Genomic DNA, 25,434 nt, shown 5'->3' with positions numbered 1-25,434 from the left:
TCAGACCTTGCAATGAAAGTGATGAGCAGAGCTCTACTGGCCCTTCTCCCTTCACTCGATACAAAATACAAAATGGTTTGCTCAATACTCTTTCTCATGAAGAAAATGCTCTTTTAAAGAACAAACGTATGGCTGTTATCGTGACTCACTAATGACTCATTCTTCATTGCAGAGCAGAACCACTTAAATACCACAAAATACCCCTTCTTGTTGAGGCGAGTTTGCCGAATAGAGTAATGGAGATTGCTTGTGGAGTAATATGCAGATCCTGTCATTAGAATTTTTCTATGTATGGCAATTATAATTTTAACACTTATATCATCTGTTCAAACTATTTCCTCAGGGACACTGCAGGGCAAGAACGATACCAAACTATCACAAAGCAGTACTATCGGCGGGCCCAGGTGAGCTCCACATTACGCTCTGTATTTTGAAGAGGAGAGAGTGGCATGGTGGTAATATCATTGGCATAGTAATTCTCAGGCTAATGCTCTGGGGACATTGGTTCCAATCCCACAATGGCAGCTGGTGAATTCAATTAATAAATCTAGAGTATGAAGCGAGTCTCAATAATAGTGACCACGATAATTATCATTATTTGGGGAAAACCCCATTTGGCTCAATAAGGGAAGGAAATCTGCCATCCCTACCTGGTCTGGCCTACATGTGACTCCGGACCTACTGAGCTCTTAATTTCCCTCTGAAATGGCCGAGCAAGCCGTGCAGTTCGAATGCTGCCCTTGCCAGTGACACACGCATCCCATGAAAGAATGCATATAAAAAATATTTTTTGAGAAGGCACCTAAGATATCGAGTTGGCATAATTGAATTTAAATGTAATTGAAATTTAAAGCAAAGAGGCTTTCTCGAATGGTTTAGTGGGTGTGTTTTAGACTGATTTGACATAATCATGACAAGTTGTTTATGTTTGTTTATGTTTTTAATGTGTCATGTGGTGTTACACTAGCCATATAAACTATAAGACATGGTCTCTGCTGACATTTAATCATGGTTGCAGTTGAGTGTGATGAAGTTAGCCTGATGTCCTCGGCTACAGGAAGAGGAGAATTAGGCTGGAAGACCTAATTCTGGAAGGCCCATACTATCTGGCCTAATCAACTTGCCAGATAGTATGCAAAGATGAGGCCAGGTCCATTCACCAATGTGAGATCAGTCTGTTCCTGCTCGTGCTATCTGATCTTCACCAACTTTGATTTTGGCTAAGGCTCCCACTGCAGGAATCCTCCCCCTCCATAACAGGGTTACAGTGTTTGGACAGGTCAATACTGGCCTGTTGAGGGAAGGCATCAGAGGGCACCTGAACGGCACTAAGCGTTAGCATGGAATAAAAACTAGATAAACAAACTAACAAGGTTTCGATTGACTTGTGGGTGAATTCATTATGTTGTCACCCTCAACCATACAGGAACACAGCTACTCCATTCCATCATGTGCCGGGATTTACCAGAGCTCAGCCAAGTTCATTGGCGAAAACAGGAAGCAGAAAAATGCAGCATTCTTCACTGATTACTATTCAGTGGTGACTGCTGCCAGAATATGCAGTATTTAGTTGTCATGCTCTCCCACTGTCAGTAGCCTGTCGACAAGCACATATAAAGAATGGTCATATGTGAGGCTACTGCCAGGTGCAAAATTACCTCAGCAAGTTCTCACCCTTTGCACAGAGGTCAAATTGAATGAGGAGATATTTAAAAATTCCAAGTAAAATGAGTTCCCATAAGTTGCTGCTGGAATTAAGAAAAGTCCCAGTGATAATACGCAATTGTGTTTCAAAGAAAGTACCATGAAAATCATTGGATCTGCCTATCTAAATTGTCGACTTAGCCAATTAAGAGTCTGCAGATGCAACCGCCTTCAGTTTATAAGTAGCCTTAATTACCTGGATTTGCACTTTTAGAGCAGTGGCCTTAAAGGCACAGGTCTCTTAGCAGCTTAAAGCTATCCGAAATGGAAGATAGTGATAGCAATCCATATTGCTAAGATATATTATGGTCATGGAATGGTAACTACCATGAGTGTGACTTAATTTCCAATAACTTATGTAATAAATTTGGTTTATTGACCTTCATTTATAGGGAATCTTTCTGGTGTATGATATTACAAGCGAACGCTCCTTTCAACATATTATGAAATGGGCCAATGATGTTGATGAGGTAGGAGAGGAAGAAACTCTGTTTATCTTTCAATAAATGTTGGAACATAAGAAATTCATTGTTCACGTTTAATGGATTACTCCCATTGTTTTGCTTTCTGCCAGTATGCACCTGAAGGTGTACAGAAAATTCTCGTAGCCAACAAAGCTGATGAAGAACAGAAAAGGCAAGTGGGTGCAGAACAAGGTCAAAAGGTTAGTGCGTTCCGAGTTATACATTCCATCCATGTGTGCTGTGCCCAAAGGCAGCTCCTTTGCTCATTGTCTGCGGATACCTCACCCCAAACTATTTTTCTTGGCACTTTTGTTTTGTCAGTAGTGGTTTGGCATTGTCTTCCACTCTCAGAGGCAGGGCAAGGAGAGATGGTGATGTAGTGGTAATGTCACTGGAGAGTAATCCAGAGGCCTGAGCTAACGCTCTGTGGAAACAGGTTCAAATCTCATCACAGCAGTTGATGGAATTAATTAAATTAATAAAATCTGGAATATAAAACTAGTCTCATTAACGGTGACCATGAAACTCTCATTAATTGTCAAAAAAGCCATCTGGGCTACTAAAGCCCTTTAGGGAAGGAAATCTGCCATCCTTACCTAGTCTGGCCTAAATTTGATTCCAGACCTATAGCTATGTGGCTGTCCTCTGAATGGCCTAACAAGGGCTATTAGGCATGGGTAACAAGTTCTGGCCTTGCCCGCGATATCCACATGACATGAAAGGCTAAAAAAAATAAAAATGGAGCCAACTGACCCTCAAGAAGAATTAAAATGATGGGTGATTATTTTTCTTTCTTTCCAGTTGGTGCTATTGCACTTCCTAGGTCAGGGGCAACTCCAGAAAAAAGGAGCTAAAATACAACAGAGACAATCGCCAACATTTCACAGGCTCAGCAAATGCTGCCTGATCCCTAATTGTCTATTCCTCTACCCTACATATATCAGACTAGATGCTGCTGAACTCACCATTTCTAAGATGCTGGACAGCAAAGACTGAGATTCCAAACCTGGCCTTTTTATCAATGTGTGTGGCACAGTGTCATTTTTGTTAGCTGAGGATATCCAAGGATATGGAGCTACAGTAGATAAATGGGAATTGAGGTATAGGCACACCATGATCTAATTGGATATAATTGCAGGCTTAAGGGGCTGAATAGCCTGCACCAGTTCTTAATGGTCCTATTACGCAACACAAGCAGACTCATAACAAATTAAGAATGTGCCGGATAACTTGAGAGTCAGCATCCTTGTATGGAGTAGTTTGGATTCATTATCTCCAGCAGAGCCAAACATTTTAGATACCAATTTATAAAAACCATTGTTTGAAGATTTTAACCTAAAATTTATGTTGTTAACTGCTGTCCAGTTGAGTGCAGAAAAACTTGTAGCATCGTAGAATCTTTAACTAGCACAATGCGAGTTAGTCAATGGCTGAAGAGACTCCCCAACCAATCAGATTCCAAATATTCAAAGCAGTGTGCACCAAGTGTATGATCTTCTGTTATGTTGTTTTGTTTGAAAGGAGGAGCATGTGTCTCGATATGTTTAATATCATATTCATTGTTTGACCTATTATTGAATTTTCTATCAACATTTCCTTCCATAGCTTGCAAAAGAATATGGAATGGACTTCTTCGAAACAAGTGCCTGCACCAATTATAACATTAAAGAGGTCAGTGAAAGCATTGTAATCACAAAAATGCAAATATTCACAATGCAGGCCATTCGCCCGATATATCCTTCCCTTCTCGCTGGCAGAGTAGTCCCAAATTTATCTCAACTCACTACATGCTCCCCAAAACTCCACAATCTGTGCATATGCTTCAAGCTGTAGAAGAGCATTTTGTGACTCATCATCCCTCAGCCTAAAGAAAGTTTTCCTGATTTTCTGTTTGTCTGAGTAATAGTTTTAAATTGATGACTCCTCTTCGCCAACCACTCCCACACCTCTTCATCATATCAAAACATAGATTTAATTTTAAAATCCCTAGCAAAAAACACCCTCTCTACTTTCTCTTACGTGGTGCAAATCGCACCATTTCACATCTCTCCTCATAACTATAAGTTCCCATATATGGATGTTTTCTTTGTATGCATGTACATATATGTTTCTGTGTATGATTCTATGTATCCCTGGTATAATTGTTGACTATGAACATTGAAAATCTAACCTTAAGTCCAGGGGCTGGTTTAACTCACAAGGCTAAATCGCTAGCTTTTAAAGCAGACCAAGCAGGCCAGCAGCACGGTTCGATTCCCGTACCAGCCTCCCCGGACAGGCGCCGGAATGTGGCGACTAGGGGCTTTTCACAGTAACTTCATTGAAGCCTACTCGTGACAATAAGCGATTTTCATTTCAAATATTGAATATAAAATGTGAGCGTTTTTGTAATTTAATGTATCAATTATACTGGCCATTATTTAAATTGTCTCTAAGACTCTCCCTGAAGGAATAGACAGCACGGTAACACAGTGGTTAGCACAGCTGCTTCACAGCTCCAGGGTCCCAGGTTCGATTCCCAGCTTGGATCACTGTCTGTGCAGAGCGTGCACATTCTCCCCGTGTCTGTGTGGGATTCTTCCGGGTGCTCCGGTTTCCTCCCACAGTCCAAAGATGTGCAGGTTAGGTGGATTGGTCATGTTAAATTGCCCTTCGTGTCAAATTGGTTGGATGGGGTTCCTGGGTTATGGGGATAGGGTGGAGGTGTGGGCTGAGGTGGGGTGCTCGTTCCAAGGGCCGGTGCAGACTCGATGGGCCGAATAGCCTCCTTCTGCACTGTAAATTACATGATTCTATGACATTACAACACTGGCAAGAATAAAACTATTCATGTTTACAACATAAAAGGAGGCTGTTTGGCCCTCTTGTTTATGCCAGCCCTTTATAAAACCATTGGCCAGGATATGAACCAGTCCTTGTGTGTGACAGGCAAGAACTCCATTAATTAACCACCAATTACAAAGTATCTAATCCTATTGGCAATTCATTTTTATGCTGACATTATCCTCCAGTGAAATCACTCATGTGATTGCGTGCTCATAAATAAAAGCTTTTTCAAGAATAGCTGTTGCTTCAACACAGAATTGTCTCCTCTCTCATTCGTTAAATATTTGCTTATTGTGTGCAATGGACAGTATACGTACAGATTGTCCTTGACAGATTAAAAGTTGAAGTTGATTTGTTGCTTTTGTAACCTTGCGTGTTTTGGCGTGTTCTTGCTCCACAGTCATTTACTAGACTGACAGAACTAGTGTTACAGGCCCATAAGAAGGAACTTGATGGACTTCGACTATCAACCGCTGATGAACTTGGTATAGCTGATTTAGAGGAGGATGACACCAAAATTGAAAGGATGGATAATTCACAGAAAGCTTGCTGGTGCTAGAAACGTAGCAAGACAAAATCCAGTTCAGCTGTCTGAGTCATGCCTCAAGAATCCAAGACCTGGTTGCCTGCTGCTATTTTGTGCCACCTTAAATGTTCATCTGAATCCTGCGTCTCTCTTTGAGTTGGACTAATTCTTCCAGTTGATTCCAGTAGGTGTTGTATTTTTGTCCCAGCTCTGTGGCTCAACCACTTCTTGGACTAGGCTTGTCTGCCGTGCAATTCTGTACAGTTACTGTGCTGTGATTCGTGTTCAGGTGCTCAACTGATGGGTCAGTAGACCAGTTTCCACAAGACTGATATTTCAGTATTTGTTTTGTATGTGAGCAGCCCTTCTGGATAATGTGTGTCACCGTTGGTTTCGCAATGAGTTATGTATCATGGCAATTTCCTCACATTCCCCCATTTGTGCAATTAGTTTATTCAGTATGCTTTAAATACATTTTTGACCAAGCTCACTAAAAGTGCTCTGTTTGTCATGTTGCTGCCCAATTAAGAACTTTTGAACCCAGCATGTCTACTTACATCTTACTCTATTTAGAAATCCAATTAAAAAGCTTGGGGTTATGACATCTGAAACAGGACATTGTTATTTGCGGACACTGTCAAAAGGTGATCTTCTCAATTTAGATTTTTGTATCTTGAAAGACCCTCACGGAATGAACAATGATTTCCCCTGCATATTTGAAGTCTCGCACGGCCCTACTAGATTAATCACTTGAACGATGTTTTGGCATAATTATGTTTTAATTTGTACTTATGTTTCTGTTATTTGCTCCAAAGGTATCCAGTCTTCACTAGAGATCTTAAAGTTGGTAGCTGTTTGTTGCTTGGGATAAACCCATGACTGATCCACCTTTCTGTCATTTATCACCATTGACTTGCCACCATTGTCCATGTCAGAAACAAAACATTAAATAAACTATTTTCTATGGGACAACTGTATAACAAAACCAATATTCCAATCCATTCAAATTATTTTCCATTGCAGGTTTTACTTGTGTTCTTGTGAAATTAATTGGGTTTGTTTTTTTTGCCTATTACCACTTTGAATACTGAAGAATTGCTATAGAATTCAACAATTAGAATTTTAAAAGCTGAATATTTTGTGCATTGATCCTATAATTCTCAGTGCTTTGTGAATTCTCTTTTAATATTGGTGTCACAAATTTAAGAGTAAAATCCCATTTGCAGTAGTGCGACATAATATTCAGTGGAAATAGAGTTTGGTGTTTTAAAGATAAAGTTAACAATTCCTAATAATGGCCCACTAATAAGGCTGTATTCTCAATCGCAATCAGAGATTGCGGCAGGATTCTCTGTCCAGCGATTCCAGAATCACGAACCGCGATTGGGCAGAGAATCCCGCGCATCCGAAAATTGTGCCCAGTGCCGGGCGCATGACGGAATACCACGCTCAGGTGCCTTGGCAACAGAATCAGTGCATTCTATTCCACACGTACAGTAAACGCCGTTGGCATATCATTAATGGGCCCGACCCGGTATTCTCCAGGGCTTCTGCGTTGCTCCGCCTCTGCCAGGAGGAATTACTGATGGTGAGTTTCACTTGTGGTTTTAAAACTCGGGAAACAGACACTGTGGCTGCTGAGGGAGAGACGAGGTAAGACATGTTTCCAGAGGTGTGACCGTAGGTGGTCAGTCCTGCCGCTGGCATTGGGGGGGGGGGGGGGGGGAAATCAGCCAGGGGAGGTGTAGTGGGAGGGTTAACAGGAGATGGGCTGTGGCATCCAGGTGACCCCCCCAGGACTGGGTTGGTATCCAGGCAAGGACCACCATTGCCACGGCCTGTAAGGCAGCCATCCTGCTGTGCACGCCACTGACCGCCCACCGTGGCCCGTGATTGTGCAGAGTGACACCAGCCATATGGATGCACCCACCCTCTCTCTCCAGTCTTACAACCCCCACAGCCAGACGGCACACAAGGCCCACCCAAGGGAAACGCCCACGGGAGCCCCTACGGGAAGGCGACAGACGGGAGCCGCAGAGCATATCACTGGCATAGGTAGAGCACCAGCCACTGGTACCCCTGCTGGGATGGATGCTAGGGCTAAAGGCCCCTGCAGTGCCTAGCACCAACGGGGCCAGCAATGCGGTGGGCAGTGTACCAGGGGGACTGGCCATGGATGGGTGGGGAGGAGGGGGGGGGGGGGAACATGCGGGTGCAGGGCCTGCAGAGCAGGCCACAGAGCCACAGTGTAGCAAATTTGTTCTGGCTGGGCACGGGAGTACGCACCATGCTAACATGTGTGCCTTTCAGCCCTGCAGACAATGGATTTCAGAATCCAACAAGGAATCTTTGGAATCTGTCTTGCCGGGAGGGCACTGGGGCTGTATGAGCTGGAGCTGCTCAAGGAGGACTCTGCAGCAGCGCAGCCTGCCCCCGAGGAACAAGAACCAGCTGGTGAGAACAAGCTTCCCAACAGGCTGAGCAGGGAGTGGGAAGGAGGCACTGCATTCGGCCTCGTGTGTACCAGCAGCATCTGTCCTTCGAGGATGCCAGACCGAGCATGTCATCGAAATCTGACTGAGCAGGGGCACCGTACGGCATATCTGCCGGATCATGGTGCACCTGTAATGCGAGCATCAATTCACGCGAAACAGAGAGTAGATGTAAACTGTGGCTTTAATCGACTAGAACAGTGCCTGCCTGTGACTGCGCTGCTACTGAGAGTCTCCTACAGGGCAGCTGCTCTTTATACCTCCCCTCAAGAGGCGGAGCCAGGGGCGGAGCCCACAAGGGCACCAACATGATACATTCCATGTAATATCGTACAATAGTCCATAGGTGGAGCCCACATGGGCAACAGCGTGATACAGTAACATACATGGTGAATGGTTAATGGAATACGTTCACCTTATTCACCCCCTGTTAAAAAATTGAAGTCCGGCGGGGGTGAAGGGTTCACAGGTTCAGCCTGTCCGGCGCCCGGATCGTGCGCTATGATCGCCGAAGCTCTGGTATCGCAGTTGGCCCAGGTGTCGAACTCATCCATGCGGGCATGGGTAGTGAACCCGCCGGTGCAGGCACAGACGTGGACGCCGGGAGCGTCTCTTCAGGAGCTTCGTTCCTGTGGGTCTGTGAAGGGGGGAGGAAGGGCAGGAGGGGGTGCGGGTGCCATGTAGGGGCGGGGGCGCTGGTCAGCGTAGGTTGGGTGGGGTAAGTTGGGGTTGCGGTGGTAGTGGAACCTGCGGGTGCCAGGTCCCGGAGGGAAACCATATCATGTCGGCCGTCGGGGTGTTCTATGTATGCGTACTGGGGGTTGATGTGAAGGAGCTGGACCCTCTCGACCAGGGGGTCGGACTTATGGCTCCTGGCGTGTTTGCGGAGTAGGATGGGTCCCAGTGTCTTCAGCCAGGACGTGGGGAAACCGAACAGGGTGACGACACTATGCAGGGATTTAATGACGGTGGCCGCGGTCATGTCGGGGCAGAGGATTGCAAAGGGGAAGCGGGAGAACTCGTCAACGACGTTGAGGAAATACGTGTTGCGGTTGGTAGAGGGGAGGGGCCCTTTGAAATTGATACTGAGACGCTCAAAGGGCCGGGATGCCTTTACCAGGTGGGCCTTATCCGGTCAATAGAAGTGCGGCTTGCACTCCGCGCAGATTTGGCAGTCCCTGGTCCCTGACCTCCTCGGTGGAGTAGTTGCGAGCCTTGATGTTGTGGAGAAACCGGGCGACCCCCGGCAGAGGTCATCGTGGATGGCCCGGAGTCGGTCATCTTGCGCGCTGGCGCACGTGCCGCGGGACAGTGCATCTGGGGGCTCGTTGAGCTTCCCAGGACGATATACTATATCGTAATTATAGGTGGAGAGGTCGATCCTCCACCTCAAGATCTTGTCATTCTTAATCTTGTCCCGCTGTGTGTTGTCGAACATGAAGGCTACCGATCGTTGGTCGGTGGTGAGGGTAAACTTCCTACCAGCGAGGTAGTGCCTCCAGTGCCGCACATCTTCCACGATGGCTTGGGCTTCTCTTTCGACTGAGGAGTGTCGAATTTCGGAGGCGTTGAGGGTACGAGAAAAAAATGCTACTGGCCTGCCCGCCTGGTTACGGGTGGTGGCGAGGGCGACTTCTGACGCGTCGCTCTCCAACTGGAAGGGGACAGACTCGTCCACCGCGCACATCGCGGCTTTGGCAATATCCGCCTTGATGCGGCTGAAGGCCTGGCGGGCCTCAGCCGCCAGTGGGAAGATGGTGGCCTTGATCAGTGGGCTTTGTCCGTATAGTTGGGGACCCACTCGGCGTAATACGAAAAGAATCCAAGGCACCTTTTCAGGGCCTTGGGGCAATGGGGAAGGGGGAGTTGCATGAGGGAGACTTCAGGGCCGGGATTCTCCCCTACCTAGCGGGGCGGGAGGTCCGGGCGTACTCGAGTGGCGAGAACCATTCCGGCGTCGAGCCTCCCCAAAGGTGCGGAATTCTCGCACATTTAGGGGCTAGGCCCGCGCCGGAGTGGCTCCCGCTCCGCCGACCGGCGCCCTGTCGACCGGCGTCGGGGCTGGCCGAAAGGCCTTCACCGGTCGGCGTGAGTCCATGCATGCGCCGGATCCTCAGCGGCCGCTGACGTCACCCCGGCACATGCGCGGTGGAGGGGTTCTCTTCCGCCTCCGCCATGGTGGAGGCTGTGGCGGCGTGGAAGAAAAAGAGTGCCCTCACGGCACAGGCCCGCCCGCCGATTGGTGGGCCCCGATCGCGGGCCAGGCCACCATGGGGCACCCCCCGGGGTCAGATCGCCCCGCGCACCCCCAGGACCCCGGGGCCCGCTCGCGCCGCCTGCTCCCACCGGCACCAGAGGTGGTTTAAACCACGTCGGCAGGAGAGGCCTGACGGCGGCGGGACTTCGGCCCATCGCCGTCCGGAGAATCGGCGCGGGGGCCCGGCGCGGCGCGATTCCCGGGTGGCGGAGAATTGCGGCCACAGCGGGGGCGGGATTTACGAAGGCTCCGGGCGATTCCCCGACCCTGCAGGGGGTTGGGGAATTCCGCCCCAGAACCACAGTGGAGAATACCTTGTATTGTGTGATCTGGTTAACCATGTCGCTATCCGGGGAGGGGAGTATGCATCGAGGTGCGTATACCGGTTTATGGTCTGGCTGCAGTCTACAACCTTCCGGTTCTTTTCCCCGGTCCTGACGACCACCACCTGAGCTCTCCAGGGGCTATTACTGGCCTCGAGGATCCCCTCCCGCAAGAGTTGCTGGACCTCGGACCGGATAAAAGTCCTGTCCTGGATGCTGTACCGCCTGCTTCTGGTGGCGACTGGCTTACAGTCAGCGGTGAGATTTGCGAAGAGCGGGGGAGGGTCCACCTTCTGGGTTGCAAAGCTACATACGGTGAGAGGGGGTAGGGGCCCGCCGAACTTCAGGGTTAGGCTCCTGAGGTTGCACTGGAAGTCCAGTCCCAACAGGAGAGGAGTGTAGAGGTCGGGGAGTACACATAACTTAAAATTGGCGTACTCGCCGCCCTGAATTGCAAGGGTTGTGGTTGTGCATCCCTGGATCTGCACCAAGTGCGACCCAGAAGCGAGGAAGATGATTTGACGTGCAGGGAAGATTGGGAGTGAGCAGCGCCTTACCATGTCTGGATGAATGAAGCTCTCCGTGCTCCCAGAGTCGAACAGGCAAGGCTTTTCGTGTCCATTGAGGCTCCGGAGGTGTTTGGGTCACGATTGGGCGAGGGTGACCGTGCCGAGTTGCGGGTAGCCGGTGTGGTCGGAGGTGCTGGGGTGGTCCCAAGATGGCTGCCCCCATCGGTCGCACGTGTCGGGCGGCAAGAAAGATGCCATCCAAGATGACGGCCCCCATGAGTCGCACGTTGCGGGCCGCGTGGGCGACGATGGCCAAGATGGCAGCCCCCGTGAGTCGCACATGTTGTGCAGGCTTGAAGCCGGCTGCCCCCACGGACAACACGAGGCCAATGATGCGTCCGGTGGGGGGGGGGGGGGGGGGGGGGGGGGGGGGGGGGCACACTGCGAGTCTGAGATTCGGGCCTGTGATTTTGAGGATTTGGACCTGGCCAGGCGAACTTTAGCGAAATGTCCCTTTTTGCCGCAGTCCTGCAGTTCGCGTTCTGAGCCGGACAGCGCTGCCTGGGGTGCTGATGCTGGCCACAGAAATAGCAGGGTAGCCTCCCGTGTTGGGCAGGCAGCCACGCGGCAAAGGCCTCGGATACTCTCTGGTCAGGGGTCCACGAGGAGGTCGCGTGATCAGACGGGAACGCGTTGAGGCTTTGGAACGCTACTTCTAGTGAGGAGGCTAGCTTTACCGTCTCTTCCAGGTCGAGGGCACCTTCCCGAGTAGGCGCTGTCTCACGTAGTTGGACCTGACTCCAGCCACGTAGGCGGCCCAGACGGCGAGGTCCATATGTTGAGAGGCCATAACGGCCTGGTAGTTGCAACTTCGCGCAAGGACTTTGAGGTCGTGTAGGTTCTCCTCCAGCGATTCCCCGGGGCGTTGGCGGCGAGTAGTGAGGAGATGTTGCGCGTGCACCTCGTTCACTGGCCTTACGTATAGGCGCTTCAGCATCGCGAGGGTGTCTGCGTAAGTGGAGGCTTCCTCGAGTTGTACAGAGATTCGATGGCTCACCCGGGCATGGAGGAGGCTCAGCTTCTGATCGTCGGAGATGGAAGGCGAGGAGGAGGCAGCGAGGTAGGTAGACAGCGGAGCCAGTGCGAAAAAATCCCTTTGGCCTCCGCGGCCTGTGAGTCGAGTTCCAGTCGAGTTTGAGGGCCGATTCCATTGTGGTGTTGCAGTCAATTAAATTGATGCGGCCATCAATTCACGCGAAACAGAGAGTAGATGTAAACTGTGGCTTTAATCGACTAGAACAGTGCCTGCCTGCGACTGCTCTGCTACTGAGAGTGGCTCTACAGGGCTACTGCTCTTTATACCTCCCCTCAAGGGGAGGAGCCAGGGGCGGCGCCCACAAGGGCACCAACATGATACATTCCATGTAATATCGTACAATAGTCCATAGGTGGAGCCCACATGGGCAACAGTGTGGTACAGTGAAATACATGGTGAATGGTTAATACAATAGGTTCACCACATTCTGGAACCTAGGGGGTATGGGGATCTCCCAATGGCCATCAAGGTGACTGTTGCCTTGAACCTTTTCACCATGGGATCCTTCAAGGTGCCGAGTGGGGACCTGTCTGGGATCTCAAAGACCTAGGTGCACAGGTGCATCCGCGCCGTAACTGAGGCTCTGTATGCCCGCTTGGCACAATGTATCAAATTCAATGTGGACCGAGCCCATCAGGATTCCCAGGAAGTGGGGTTCGTCGCCATCGTCGGGATGCCCCAAGTCCAGGGGGTGATTGATGTCCCCCGACGAGCACTAGCGCATGAGTTGCCGGTCTTCACGAACCAAAAGGAGTACCGATGAATGCGCAGCTGATGTGTGACCACGTGATGCACATTATGCACGTATGTGCCCGATACCCATGCAGCGTGACGCCGCGATCATCTTGGCACAATCGGCGGTTCCTGACCTTCAAGGCACACCCCCGGGTGCTGATCATGGCTGATGACGTCTATCTGGAGGCCACAGACCAACGTAGAGACCCACTACAACAACGCCCATGCTGCAACCAAGGACGTGATCGCGCGGTGCTTCGGCATCCTGAAGATGTGGTTTGGGTACCAGGACCACTATGGAGCGGCCCTCCAGTATAGCGCTAGGAGAGTCTCCCACATTGTGGTGGTCTGCTGCGTCCTCCAACGCTCAGAAGAGGGGCTACATGCTGGAGGAGGAGGATGCAGGCGAGGGCAAAGATGGGCAGGGTATGTGGGCCGAGCAGACACAGGAGGCCGCAGAGCATGTGTGTGATTGCTCAAATCACCTCCAGGTTCGCCGACTGGAGTGTCTGGCCGGCGGCACAATCATTCCGTCCCACCCCGGAACCCCCTACTCCCAGCCAACAAGCCCCTCCCATGTTCACCTTCCCTGCACCAATCCTCCTCCCAGAACTCCCATCACCCCACACCTGCAAACCCCTTCAGTGATTCCTACCTGCCTCACTATAGGGTGCGGGCCCTGGGTTGGCAGTAACAGTGGGTCTGGTTCATGGGAAGGAGGATGATGACGACCCGCTCCGTGATGGGCTCTGGTGCTCCGCATCATGCGTCAATGTCTGACTCCTGTTCACGATGCCACTTTCCACCGTCCACCTGGGTGATTCCTGCATGCAGGCTGGCCATTCCATTGCACAGTCCCACCATACGCTTAGCATGGTAGAAGTGGGGAAGGGGTGGGGGGGGGGGTCAGGGTTGGGGTGGAGAGAGTTGGGGGTAGGGCTGGGTACCTGGGTGATGAGCGGTGGCTGAACTAGAGCCCTAGCCTGTGCCCACCTCCAACGGCCACCTATCTCTCACACCCTTCTGACAGAGCACTAAGGCAGGTTGAACGTTTGTGCACAGGTGTTTATTGTGAAAAGGTGAACATTTATTTCCAGGTCTGTGCCCTGGCCCCTAATGCTATTCTATGCAAATATGACTGGCATCTAACTTTCTGGCCTTATGAGCCCTAACACTATGTCGAGGTGGATCTCCAGGCGGTACATCAGGGGTGGAAACTGCCTGTTGCGATTCCCACCCTGTGACCTGGGTTTCCTTTGACGGCCGTCGCTGGAGCAACCGGGCCTGGATGGGCCTGGCAGACTCTCGGGTGCCCCAGGTGGCGTGATGCCACCCTGTTCTGTCCGCTGCCCATCGTATGTGCCAGGGATGGGGGGGGGGTCCACGGCACTGTGGTGTTCTGGCACCTCCTTGCGGGGGTCACCAGCATTGGCCCCATCACCTCCTGGTCTACTCCTTGAGACTGGGGTGCGGCAGGAGCGGGCTCTGCGGGCTCCCCTGCCATCTAGCGCTGCCAGTCCTTGAGGCCTGCTCTTGGACTGGCTCAGGCCAGCCAGCGCCTGAGCAATCCGTCGATGCCTGCAGCCTTGACTTGTGACTGGACCAAGCTGGAGCGCCACTGCAATGTCCAGGTGACCCTGGTACATGGCTGTCTGTGACAAGACAACCCTGCCCTGTGCCTCAGCCATCACGTGCACAGAGTGCCCTAGAACTTGGACATTGTGACCCATGACCAATAATGTCACTCCCAAGGCTTCCACCACGGATGCCACCAGTGTGGTGTTGGCCTGGGTGGCACACATGGTTGGCATCGCCTCATGTCCCTGCAGGTGGTTGGACTCCACCACTATTGATGGATCTCCACTATAGATGGGACCGCCATATCCAGAAGCCCGAGACCCATCTGGACGGCAGCTAGTCCCTGGGGTCAGACCGCCCTCAGACCTACCGCCACTTCGGGGGTTCCTACCTCCACCTAATGTAGAGGTGTGGTGCACGCATGATAGTGCTGTAGGCGCCTCTTCTCTAAAGTGCCCGACCACAGTGAGTTTCTCTGGGATGGTGGAGGGTGTTGGAAACAGCTGTGATGGGAAGTCAATCCAACCGTGTTGGGAAGTCAGTGTCATCCCCTGACTGGTGCTCCGGTGTTTTGCGGGTTGGTGTCTGTGGGCTGGCGTTGCTGTCCATTGCTGCCTCGTCGCTGGTATTTTCTTGAGGTTGGGGCCGGGATACAACAGAAGGGCCCGCCTCGTCGCTCGGTGATCCTGCAAATTGCAAGACGTGATGCATGGTTGGCTTGCAGCGTGGGGTGGTGTGAAGGTAGTGGGGTGGTGTGGGGCTGCTGTGATGGTGCGTGTGTAGTGGGGCTGTGTAGGGGTAGTGTGCATGGTGTGGGGGTAATGGGGTAGTGTGTGAGTGTGTGGGGATCGTGGGGATGGTGTGGGATTGTGTGGGGTGGAGTGGGGTTAGTGGGGTGGTGTGTGTGTGGTCGGGGGTAGTGTGGGGCTTGTGGGGTGGTGTGCGTGGTGTGGGGTTAGTGGGGTGGTGTGTGCGTGGTGTGGGGCTGGTGGGGTGGTGTGTGCATGGTGTGGAGTTAGTGGGGTGGTGTGTGTGTGGTCGGGGGTAGTGGGGTGGTGTGGGGGTAGTGGGGTGATGTTTGCGTGGTGTGGGGGTAGTGGGGTGGTGTGGGGGTAGTGGGGTGGTGTGGGGGTAGTGGGGTGGTGTGGGGGTAGTGGGGTGATGTTCGCGTGGTGTGGGGGTAGTGGGGTGGTGTGGGGTGTAGTGAGGTGGTGGGGGTAGTGGGGCGGTGTGGGGGTAGTGGGGTGGTGTTTGCGTGGTGTGGGGTGGTGGGGTAGTGGGGTGGTGTGGGGGTAGTGGGGTGGTGGGGTAGTGGGGCGGTGTGGGGGTAGTGGGGTGGTGTTTGCGTGGTGTGGGGGGTAGTGGGGTGGTGTTTGCGTGGGGTGGGGGTAGTGGGGTGGTGTGGGGGTAGTGGGGAGGTGTGTGCGTGGTGTGGGGGTAGTGGGGTGGTGGGGTAGTGGGGTGGTGTGGGGGTAGTGGGGTGGTGGGGCGGTGTGGGGGTAGTGGGGTGATGTTTGTGTGGTGCGGGGGTAGGGGGGTGGTGTGGGGGTAGTGGGGTGGTGTTTGCGTGGTGGGGGTAGTGGGTGGTGTGGGGTAGTGGGGAGGTGTGTGCGTGGTGTGGGGTAGTGGGGTGGTGTTTGCGTGGTGGGGGTAGTGGGGTGCAGTGGGGGTAGTGGGGAGGTGTGTGCGTGGTGTGGGGGTAGTGGGGTGGTGTTGCGTCGTGTGGGGGTAGTGGGGTGGTGTTGCGTCGTATGGGGGTAGTGGGGTGGTGTTTGCGTTGTGTGGGGGTAGTGGCGTGGGTGTGGGGGTAGGGGAATGGTGTCTGCGCGGTGTGGGGGTATTGGGGTGGTGTGGGGGTAGTGGGGTGGTGAGGGGGTAGTGGGGTGATGTTTGCGTGGTGTGGGGTAGTGGGGTGGGTGTGGGGGTAGTGGGGAGGTGTGTGCGTGGTGTGGGGGTAATGGGGTGGTATTTGCGTGGTGGGGGTAGTGGGGTGAAGTGGGGGTAGTGGGGTGGCGTTGCGTCGTGTGGGGGTAGTGGGGTGTGTGTTGTGAGGGTAGTGGGGTGGTGTGGGGGTAGTGGGGTGGTATTTGCGTGGTGGGGTAGTGGGGTGAAGTGGGGGTAGTGGGGAGGTGTGTGCGTGGTGTGGGGGTAGTGGGGTGGTGTGCGGGTAGTGGAGTAGTGTTGGGGTAGTGGGGTGGTGTTTGCGTGGTGTGGGGGTAGTGGGGTAGTGTTGGGGTAGTGGGGTGGTGTTTGCGTGGTGTGGGGGTAGTGGGGTGGTGTTGGGGTAGTGGGGTTGTGTGGGGGTAGTGGAGTAGTGTTGGGGTAGTGGGGTGGTGTTTGCGTGGTGTGGGGGTAGTGGGGTGGTGTTGGGGTAGTGGGGTGGTGTGGGGGTAATGGGGTGGTATTTGCGTGGTGGGGGTAGTGGGGTGAAGTGGGGGTAGTGGGGTGGTGTTGCGTCGTGTGGGGGTAGTGGGGTGTGTGTTGTGAGGGTAGTGGGGTGGTGTGGGGGTAGTGGGGTGGTATTTGCGTGGTGGGGTAGTGGGGTGAAGTGGGGGCAGTGGGGAGGTGTGTGCGTGGTGTGGGGGTAGTGGGGTGGTGTGGGGGTAGTGGGGAGGTGTGTGCGTGGTGTGGGGGTAGTGGGGTGGTGTGCGGGTAGTGGAGTAGTGTTGGGGTAGTGGGGTGGTGTTTGCGTGGTGTGGGGGTAGTGGGGTGGTGTTGGGGTAGTGGGGTGGTGTTTACGTGGTGTGGGGGTAGTGGGGTGGTGTTGGGTAGTGGGGTGGTGTTGGGGTAGTGGGGTGGTGTGGGGGTAGTGGGGTGAAGTGGAGGTAGTGGGGTGGTGTTTGCGTGGTGTGGGGTAGTGGGGTGGTGTGGGGGTAGTGGGGTGGTGTTTGCGTGGTGTGGGTAGTGGGGTGGTGTGGGGGTAGTGGGGTGGTGTTTGCGTGGTGTGGAGGTAGTGGGGTGGTGTTTGCGTGGTGTGGGGTAGTGGGGTGGTGTGGGGGTAGTGGGGTGGTGTGCGGGTAGTGGAGTAGTGTTGGGGTAGTGGGTGGTGTTTGCGTAGTGTGGGGTAGTGGGGTGGTGTGGGGGTAGTGGGGTGGTGTTTGCGTGGTGTGGGGGCAGTGGGGTGGTGCGGGGGTAGTGGGGAGGTGTGTGCGTGGTGTGGGGGTAATGGGGTGGTATTTGCGTGGTGGGGGTAGTGGGGTGAAGTGGGGGTAGTGGGGTGGTGTTGCGTCGTGTGGGGGTAGTGGGGTGTGTGTTGTGAGGGTAGTGGGGTGGTATTTGCATGGTGGGGTAGTGGGGTGAAGTGGGGTAGTGGGGAGGTGTGTGCGTGGTGTGGGGGTAGTGGGGTGGTGTGGGGGTAGTGGGGTGGTGTTGGGGTAGTGGGGTGGTGTGGAGGTAGTGGGGTGAAGTGGAGGTAGTGGGGTGGTGTTGGGGTAGTGGGGTGGTGTGGAGGTAGTGGGGTGAAGTGGGGGTAGTGGGGAGGTGTGTGCGTGGTGTGGGGGTAGTGGGATGGTGTGCGGGTAGTGGAGTAGTGTTGGGGTAGTGGGGTGGTGTTTGCGTGGTGTGGGTAGTGGGGTGGGTGTTGCGTAGTGTGGGGGTAGTGGGGTGGTGTGTGCGTGGTGTGGGGATAGTGGGGTGATAAGGGGCTTGTGCCACGCATGTCATAGGAATACCGCAACTCAGCAGAAGCTCACTTAGTTGCCCGCTGCCGATCTCAGCGACTGTCCTCCTCCGGGTCCATTGACCAGGTCCAGTGCCCTCTGCTCCACGCCGGTCAGGGTCCTCAGGCCCGGTGGCCCCCCTGTGTCAACACAGAGGATGGGCAGCTGGTGGCCTTCGTGAACAGGGCACCAGGCCACAGCGGGCAGTATGGCTGTTAGCATGTGGTGCAGGGTGGGCCGCGAGCAGACCACCAGCAAGTGGGGTCGATCTTCATCCAGGGGTAAGGGGGATATGGTGCGGGGGATTATGGGTGTGTAGGACAGGGGTTGGTGCAACGGGCACAGTGCTGCCTACTCACCCTGGCCTCTCTGAGGAAGTAGTGCATCTTCTGGCACTGCTGGCCGGCCCATGGCGCTCACAGCCTCTGCCACCTGCGCCCAGGCCCGGTGAACGGCGGCGGGTGGCAGCCTCCTTCCCGGGAGGAACCAGGTGGCCTGCCTCTCCTCCACTGCATCCAATAGGGTTTCCAGCTCCTCATCTGGGAACCAGGATGCCATACTTCGTGCTGCCATCTTGTTGGCTGGGAGGAGTGTGTGTGCGTGTGTGTGGAGCGGAGTGAATATATGCGTCTGCAGCTTGTCAGTCTCTTGAGTGGCAATTCCGACCCCGGCAAGTCGGACACCGTTTGCCATTAGAATCGCTCGAGTTCAAAGTGGCGCCAGTGCTAGCCCATTAACGCTCCTGAATTGCTTGGGGCCAGCGCCAATTCCGTGGGCGTAGAAGTCCACCGATTCAGTCCCAGCATCAACACTAGTCTCTGAAACGGAGAATCCTAGCCCACATATTTGATCAATGCCACACCACTTTGCTAACAGCCCAATATTTCTGAAGAATATTAGACATAATTAAAGTAAGGATTTGGAGTCTGGAGTGATATGTTACTGCAGGGTGTCAACGTTAAACCTTTCTTCATAACTGCAAACATTGATGCTCAGTCGATAGTCTCTATAAATTGCTTTCCTCTCATTGTAAATGTGCCAAGTTCATGATAACAGTTGAACTAATTCTGTGGTTTACTGAGATTTGGCTATTTGTTTGAACCTGATGTTTTTAATATTTGTGTTTTTAGTTTGTTTTGTAGGTACCAGACCCCATGTCCAAGAAGCTCAGAACCGGACATGTGCCGGATTTAGGGATTTTATGGATTTTGGGTCCTAGGCCTGGCATGTACTGATAATACAAAAAGAATGGAAAATGAAGACTAAAGGGTTTTAGTCAAATTATTACCCCGAGCGCCAGCTTCAAATGTCGGCAGTTTTTTGGGTCCTTCTTGATTTTGGGACACTGGGCTGCATTCTCTGGCCCCCTAGCCGTGCGTTTTTTTCGGCCAGCGTGCTGTTGGTTGGCAGCGGGATTCTATCTTCCAGCTGCTTGTCAATGGGATTTCCCATTGAACCCACCCCACGCCGCCGGAAACCCACGGGCTGCGCTGCCGAAACGAAAAGTGAATTCCGGCCACTGGATAAGGAGTCCGGTATCTGTGTGTATGAACACATCAACATCTCAATATTCTTCATTCTGCTTGGAAGAGTCAAATGAAAGTGATATGCTGAGTAAAAGCATCCTAATTTCTTAATTACTGTATTTGTGAAGGAAAAATGAACTATTTAACTTGAATTAATTATAATTACCTGCCATTGGAAACCATGATTTTATTCACAGATGTTTACAAATAAATTTCATCAACAGTTCCATTGTGTTACTTATGTTGATTTGCATGAATATTTAAATATTATTTCTGCAACAGTTTTCCATCTCACTCTCAACCTAGCAAAAACGTCTTGTTGTCTGTGTATGCACATGAATGAATGAAATGAAAAATCGCTTATTGTCACGAGTAGGCTTCAAATGAAGTTACTGTGAAAAGCCCCTAGTCGCCACATTCCGGCGCCTGTTCGGGGAGGCTGGTACAGGAATCGAACCGTGCTGCTGGCCTGCTTGGTCTGCTTTAAAAGCCAGCGATGTAGCCCAGTGAGCTAAACCAGCCCCTAGTGTTTAGTGAATTGGTCACTTGAATGGTTAAATGTTAAATCCCTTTCATTCATTTGTCACTAGAAGTCTCACTGAAAATTGCTGTACTCGGAAACATCTGGGTATCCATTTACATCTGTACACCGCATTGTACCAACACTCATTTCCTCTATTCCTTCTCTCAGTTCCATAAAAAGTTTGCTAGGATTGGCTCATGTTGGATCTGTTGACCACTTCAACAATGATCTCTCATTCCCATAGTTTCCCATTTTTTTCTGTTCCAACATTTGATTATTTGATATTATGGATCGAGTTTTATGACCCCTCCCATCAGCGGGACTTTACTATCCCGCCAACATCAGTGGACTGTTGAATGGCTCGCTGCCAATTACGGCCCCGCCCCCACCACCTAAAGTGTATTTCACATTGCATACTCATTCCTGTGTGGAATGCTGAACACTTGTCATAGAGCAAGACAATGTGACTCCAAAAAGCTTCTCACAGTAAAAACAGGGGATACAGATTTGGGCGGCATGGCGACCCAGTGGCTAGCACTGCTGCCTTACAGTGCCCGGGTTCAATTCCGGTCTTAGGTAATAATAATAATAATAATCGTTTTATTGTCACATGTAGGCTTCAATGAAGTTACTGTGAAAAGCCCCTAGTCGCCACATTCCAGCGCCTATTCGGGGAGGTCAGTAACGGGAATTGAACCCGCGCTGCTGCCTTGTTCTGCATTACAAGCTAGCTGTTTAGCCCGCTGTACTAAAACCGCCCCAAGTGATTGTCTGTATGGGTTTACAGGTGCTCCGGTTTCCTCCCACAAGATGTGGAGGTTAGGCAGACTGACCATGCTAAATTGCGCCTTAGTGTCCAGGGTTACGGGATAGTGTGGGGTGGATGGGGGAATGGGCATGGATACAGTGCTCTTTCTATGGGTCGGTGCAGACTCAATGGACCAAATGGCCCCCTTCTGCACTGTAGGGATTTTATACTTCCAAGTGTGACAACTTTCAGGAAGACTTCCGAGGATGAATGAATAACAGAGATTTAATATCTAGGTTTTGAGGCATAGATTACAAAGACAGATAGTTCTGCCCCAGTTGGAATATTGTGGCCAATTCAGGGCACAACACTTGGGGAATATGTGACAACTTTGGAAGAGGTACACAGAGAGATTTACCAGAATGGCCCCATGTGGGATGATGGGAAACATTTATGGGACTAGACTGGACAAGCTGGGATGAAGCAAAGAAAGCTATGAGGAGATCTGAATGAAGTATTTGAAATCATAATGGGTATATTTAGACAAAGTAAATTAAGATAATTAATTTCCAAAGGTTGATGGGTTGATGACCGGAGGACACCAATTTAGGTGATTGGCAAATGAACCAGATTACACATGAGGAAACATTTTTATTTATTGCAACACTAGTTAGGATTTGGAATGCACTGCCTGCCAGAATGGTGAATTAAAATTCTGTGGTAGGATTCAAAAGGGAATTAAATGAAAGGTAACTGGAGGGAACTACTTTAACGATCACTGCATTACAATAGGGAACGCATTTGGGTTTTTTTCATGAAACAATTCAATATTTATTTACTTACACACAATGTTAAAGTTATTCAATCACACACACACACAAGTCAGACTACAAAGCTAGTACACACAAGACCTTAACTTCAAATAACTGGCAAGTACTGGGCAGATATGGCCTTTATCTGTGACCCGCAGTCTTGCATTTCCTGATGGTTAGTTGTTGGTCTTCATCGCCCTTGGCTCTGGTTTTCCTTCTTTTTTTTAATAAACATGTTATTGAGGTATTTTTGGTATGATGACAACAACAAAATAAACAACATACATGAAACCATAAACATAGTGCAAAAGCCTTTCATACAGGTCCCACCCTTATTGACCCCCTACTCCAATCTAAACTACTCCCCCCACCCCCCATCTGCTGACGATTGATTTCCCGCAAGAAGTCGGCAAACGGTTGCCACCTCCTGGTGAACCCTAACAGCGAACCTCTCAAGGCAAACTTGATTTTCTCCAAACAGAGAAAGCTAGCCATGTCCAATAGCCAGGTCTCCAACTTTGGGGGTTTAAATCCTTCCACTCTAATAGTATCCGTCGCCAGGCTACCAGGGAAGCAAAGGCCAGAACGTCTGCCTCTTTCTCCTCCTGGATTCCCAGGTCTTCTGACACCCCGAAAATCGCCACCTCTGGAATCGGTGCCACCCTTGTTTTTAACACCGTGGACATGATGTCTGCAAACCCCTGCCAAAATCCCCTAAGCTTTGGACATGTCCAAAATATGTGGACATGGTTCACCAGTCCTCCCTCACATTTTGCGCAGCTGTCCTCCACCCCAAAGAGTCTGCTCATCCGGGCCACTGTCATGTGAGCCCGGTGAACAACCTTAAATTGTATCAGGCGGAGCCTGGCACATGTGCAGACGTGTTGACTCTACTCAACCCGTCTGCCCATAGACCATCCTCTAACTCACCTCCCAGCTCCTCCTCCCACTTGCACTTCAGCTCCTCGGTCTGTGTCTCCTCCGACCCCATAAGCTTCTTATAAATGTCCGAGACGCTCCCTTCTCCTACACACCCTCTGGAAACTACCCTGTCCTGAATCCCCCTTAGCAGCAGGAGTGGGAAGGTTGACACCTGTTTACGAAGGAAGTCCCGCACCTGCAGATACCTGAATTTGTTTCCCTTCGCCAACCCAAACTATTCCTCCTCGGAAAGCTCCCCTCGATGAACTTATCCTCCATCCTCTCAATCCCCGCTCTGCGCCATAACCGAAACCCCCCCCGTCCATACTCCCCGGGGCAAACCGGTGATTATCACAAATTGGGGCCGAGTCCGATGCTCCCACTACTCCCACATGCCGCCTCCAGTGGCCCCAAACTCTCATGGCCGCCACCACCACTGGACTGGTGGAGTACCGTGCCGGCGGGAACAGCAGAGGGGCAGTTACCAACGCCCCCAAACTGGTGGCCTTGCATCAAGCCGCCTCCATACCCATGCCGACACCTCCCCCACCACCCACATCCTGATCATGGCTATATTAGCCGCCCAGTAATTGTTGCTAAAATTTGGCAGCGCCAGCCCGCCCTCTCCTCGACTCCGTTCAAGCATTACCTTCCTTACTCGCGGGGTCTTGCCCACCCAGACGAAGCCAGTGATCATTCTGTTGACCCGCTTAAAAAAAGCAATAAAGATGGGAAGACACTGAAATACAAATAGGAATCTCAGGAGGACCGTCATCTTCACCGTTTGCACCCTCCCAGCCAGAGACAACGGAAGCGCGTCCCATCTCCGAAAATCGTGCTTCATTTGGTCCATAAGCCGGGCCAGATTCAATTTATGCAGCCGGTCCCATTCCCACGCCACTTGGATGCCGAGGTACCTGAAGCTTCCCTTTAGTAACCTAAACGGCAGCTCTCCCAGTTGCCTCTCCTGTCCCCTCGCCCGGACCACAAACATCTCACTCTTTCCCATATAAAGCCCCTAGTCGCCACATTCCGGCGCCTTCCCGTACCAGCCTCCCCGGACAGGCGCCGGAATGTGGCGACTAGGGGCTTTTCACAAGTAACTTCATTGAAGCCTACTCGTGACAATAAGCGATTTTCATTCATTCATTCATTATGCACGTGTGAGTAGGAGAACCTCCTTCACCCTCGGCTGCCCAAATCTCCATGGATCCATCCCCCCCCCCCCCCCCCCCCCCCCACCGAACAGCTCCATGAACCCTCCTCGTTCCTTTGCCATTGCTGGAACCCTGCCCGTTTTTGCGCTTGACCGGTCCAAGCCAGGGTCCATGACTGAGCTGAAGTCCCCTTCCATGACCAAACTGTGTGGGTCCAGGTCCAGTATCTTCCCCAACATCCTCTTTATGAACTCCACATCGTCCCAATTTGGTGCATACACATTTACTAATTACCTGCACCCCATCTATCTTCCCACTGACCATAATGTACCGACCTCCCACGGCCGAGACTATTCTACCTGCGTCAAACACCACCCCCTTATTGATCAGGATCTCTACCCCTCTAGCCTTTGAATCTAGTCCCGAGTGAAAGACTTGACTGAGCCAACCTTTCCTCAATCTAATCTGGTCAGTAACTCTAAGGTGCGTTGCCTGCAACATTACCACATCCGCCTTCAATCCCCTAAAATGCACGAACACACGTGCCCTTTTGACCGGCCCATTTAACCCTCGAACATTCCAGGTGATCAGCCAAGTTGGGGGGGGGCTCATTGCCTCCTCCCCTTCGCCGATCAGCCATCCCCTTTTTTAGGCCCATCTCCAGCCCGTGCTCCACACCTCCACCGGTCCATCCCCAGGCAGCCCCTGCCCCCAACCTCCTCTCTGTCCCTCAGCCAAAGTCCCTCCCTCGTCAGCAGAACATCCACCCCCCCAGTAACAACACACTGTAGCCCAACCCCTTTACTAAACCAAACATGCACACCTCCCACAGCGCTTCCGAGAACTAGCTGATACAAACAAACTCCAACATCAAACAATCCCCACACAATTGCCCAACAGAAAAACGGCAAGATCAAAACAAGCACCCCTCCATCCCTCAACAGTGCAAATAAAAACCTTAACTCACTCAGCTCTACCGCTGGTTCCAAATCAATGCAAATGGCATCACAAACAGCTTCCACGAAACGCAAAACTGGAAAGCTTTACAAAAACAGAGAAACAAAAAGAAAAAACAAAACTGAACGTTGCAGCCCATATCTTATTAAATAAACAAATTGCCCTATTTCCCTTTAGCAGAGCTTATAACCAGAGTGTGAATACACCCCCAAAGGCACGTGTCTATTGCCGGTCGATGTGCCAGTCTGAACATCTCTGAAAGGCCGAGCACAAACAGTGGAAAGAGTGGACCAAAATCAGATCATCCCACCGACCCTCCCTACCAACCCCCACCTGCCCCACCTGTCGCAGGGTGTGTGGATCCAGTCACCTCAGGACCCATAGCCCCAGAGTGGTGAAAGTCACCATTGATCCCAAGGGACTGCCTTAGGGAAAGGAGGAGGAGACGATGTGCCAGAGTGGACCAGATTGAATATCACCTCGTTTATTATCCAGCATCTGGCTGGAATTTTCCAACCCAATCAGGCCAAAATTACACCCTTTGTTTGACTCCTTGATCAGTACATTTGATCTGACAGTTAACAGAAGGAGCTGCCAGGGCCTTGATGCAGGTATTATAAA

The 25,434-nt window shown here is 51.7% G+C and overlaps 1 protein-coding gene and 1 long non-coding RNA gene across 4 annotated transcripts in view; one reads left to right on the top strand and one right to left on the bottom strand.

Moving 5' to 3' along the window:
• rab15 (RAB15, member RAS oncogene family) overlaps positions 1-6,509 on the top strand; it is a 202,696-nt gene extending 196,187 nt beyond the window's left edge. For both annotated transcript variants that reach the window (XM_038785072.1, XM_038785064.1), the window contains exons 3-7: positions 344-404; positions 2,097-2,174; positions 2,279-2,368; positions 3,774-3,839; positions 5,395-6,509. In XM_038785072.1, coding sequence (XP_038641000.1) covers positions 344-404; positions 2,097-2,174; positions 2,279-2,368; positions 3,774-3,839; positions 5,395-5,553 — 454 coding nt within the window. In that variant the 3' untranslated portion in view covers positions 5,554-6,509. The remainder of the gene's footprint in view (positions 1-343; positions 405-2,096; positions 2,175-2,278; positions 2,369-3,773; positions 3,840-5,394) is intronic.
• On the bottom strand, positions 2,229-24,899 carry LOC119957238. 2 transcript variants are annotated; one of them, XR_005458769.1, is made up of 2 exons: positions 24,824-24,896; positions 2,229-2,592 (listed from the first exon to the last, which is right to left on the bottom strand). It is a non-coding gene; the product is annotated as an uncharacterized LOC119957238 (long non-coding RNA). The 2 variants fall into 2 exon arrangements; XR_005458767.1 differs by lacking the exon at positions 2,229-2,592 and adding an exon at positions 21,773-21,995 and having other exon boundaries at positions 24,824-24,899.
• Between the last annotated feature and the right edge of the window lie 535 nt (positions 24,900-25,434).

Source organism: Scyliorhinus canicula, chromosome 2, assembly GCF_902713615.1.
Source record: "Scyliorhinus canicula chromosome 2, sScyCan1.1, whole genome shotgun sequence".
Taxonomy (NCBI): Eukaryota; Metazoa; Chordata; class Chondrichthyes; order Carcharhiniformes; family Scyliorhinidae; genus Scyliorhinus; species Scyliorhinus canicula.
The sequence above is the reverse complement of the archived record's forward strand: the minus strand, read 5'-3'. Positions and strand labels throughout refer to the sequence as shown.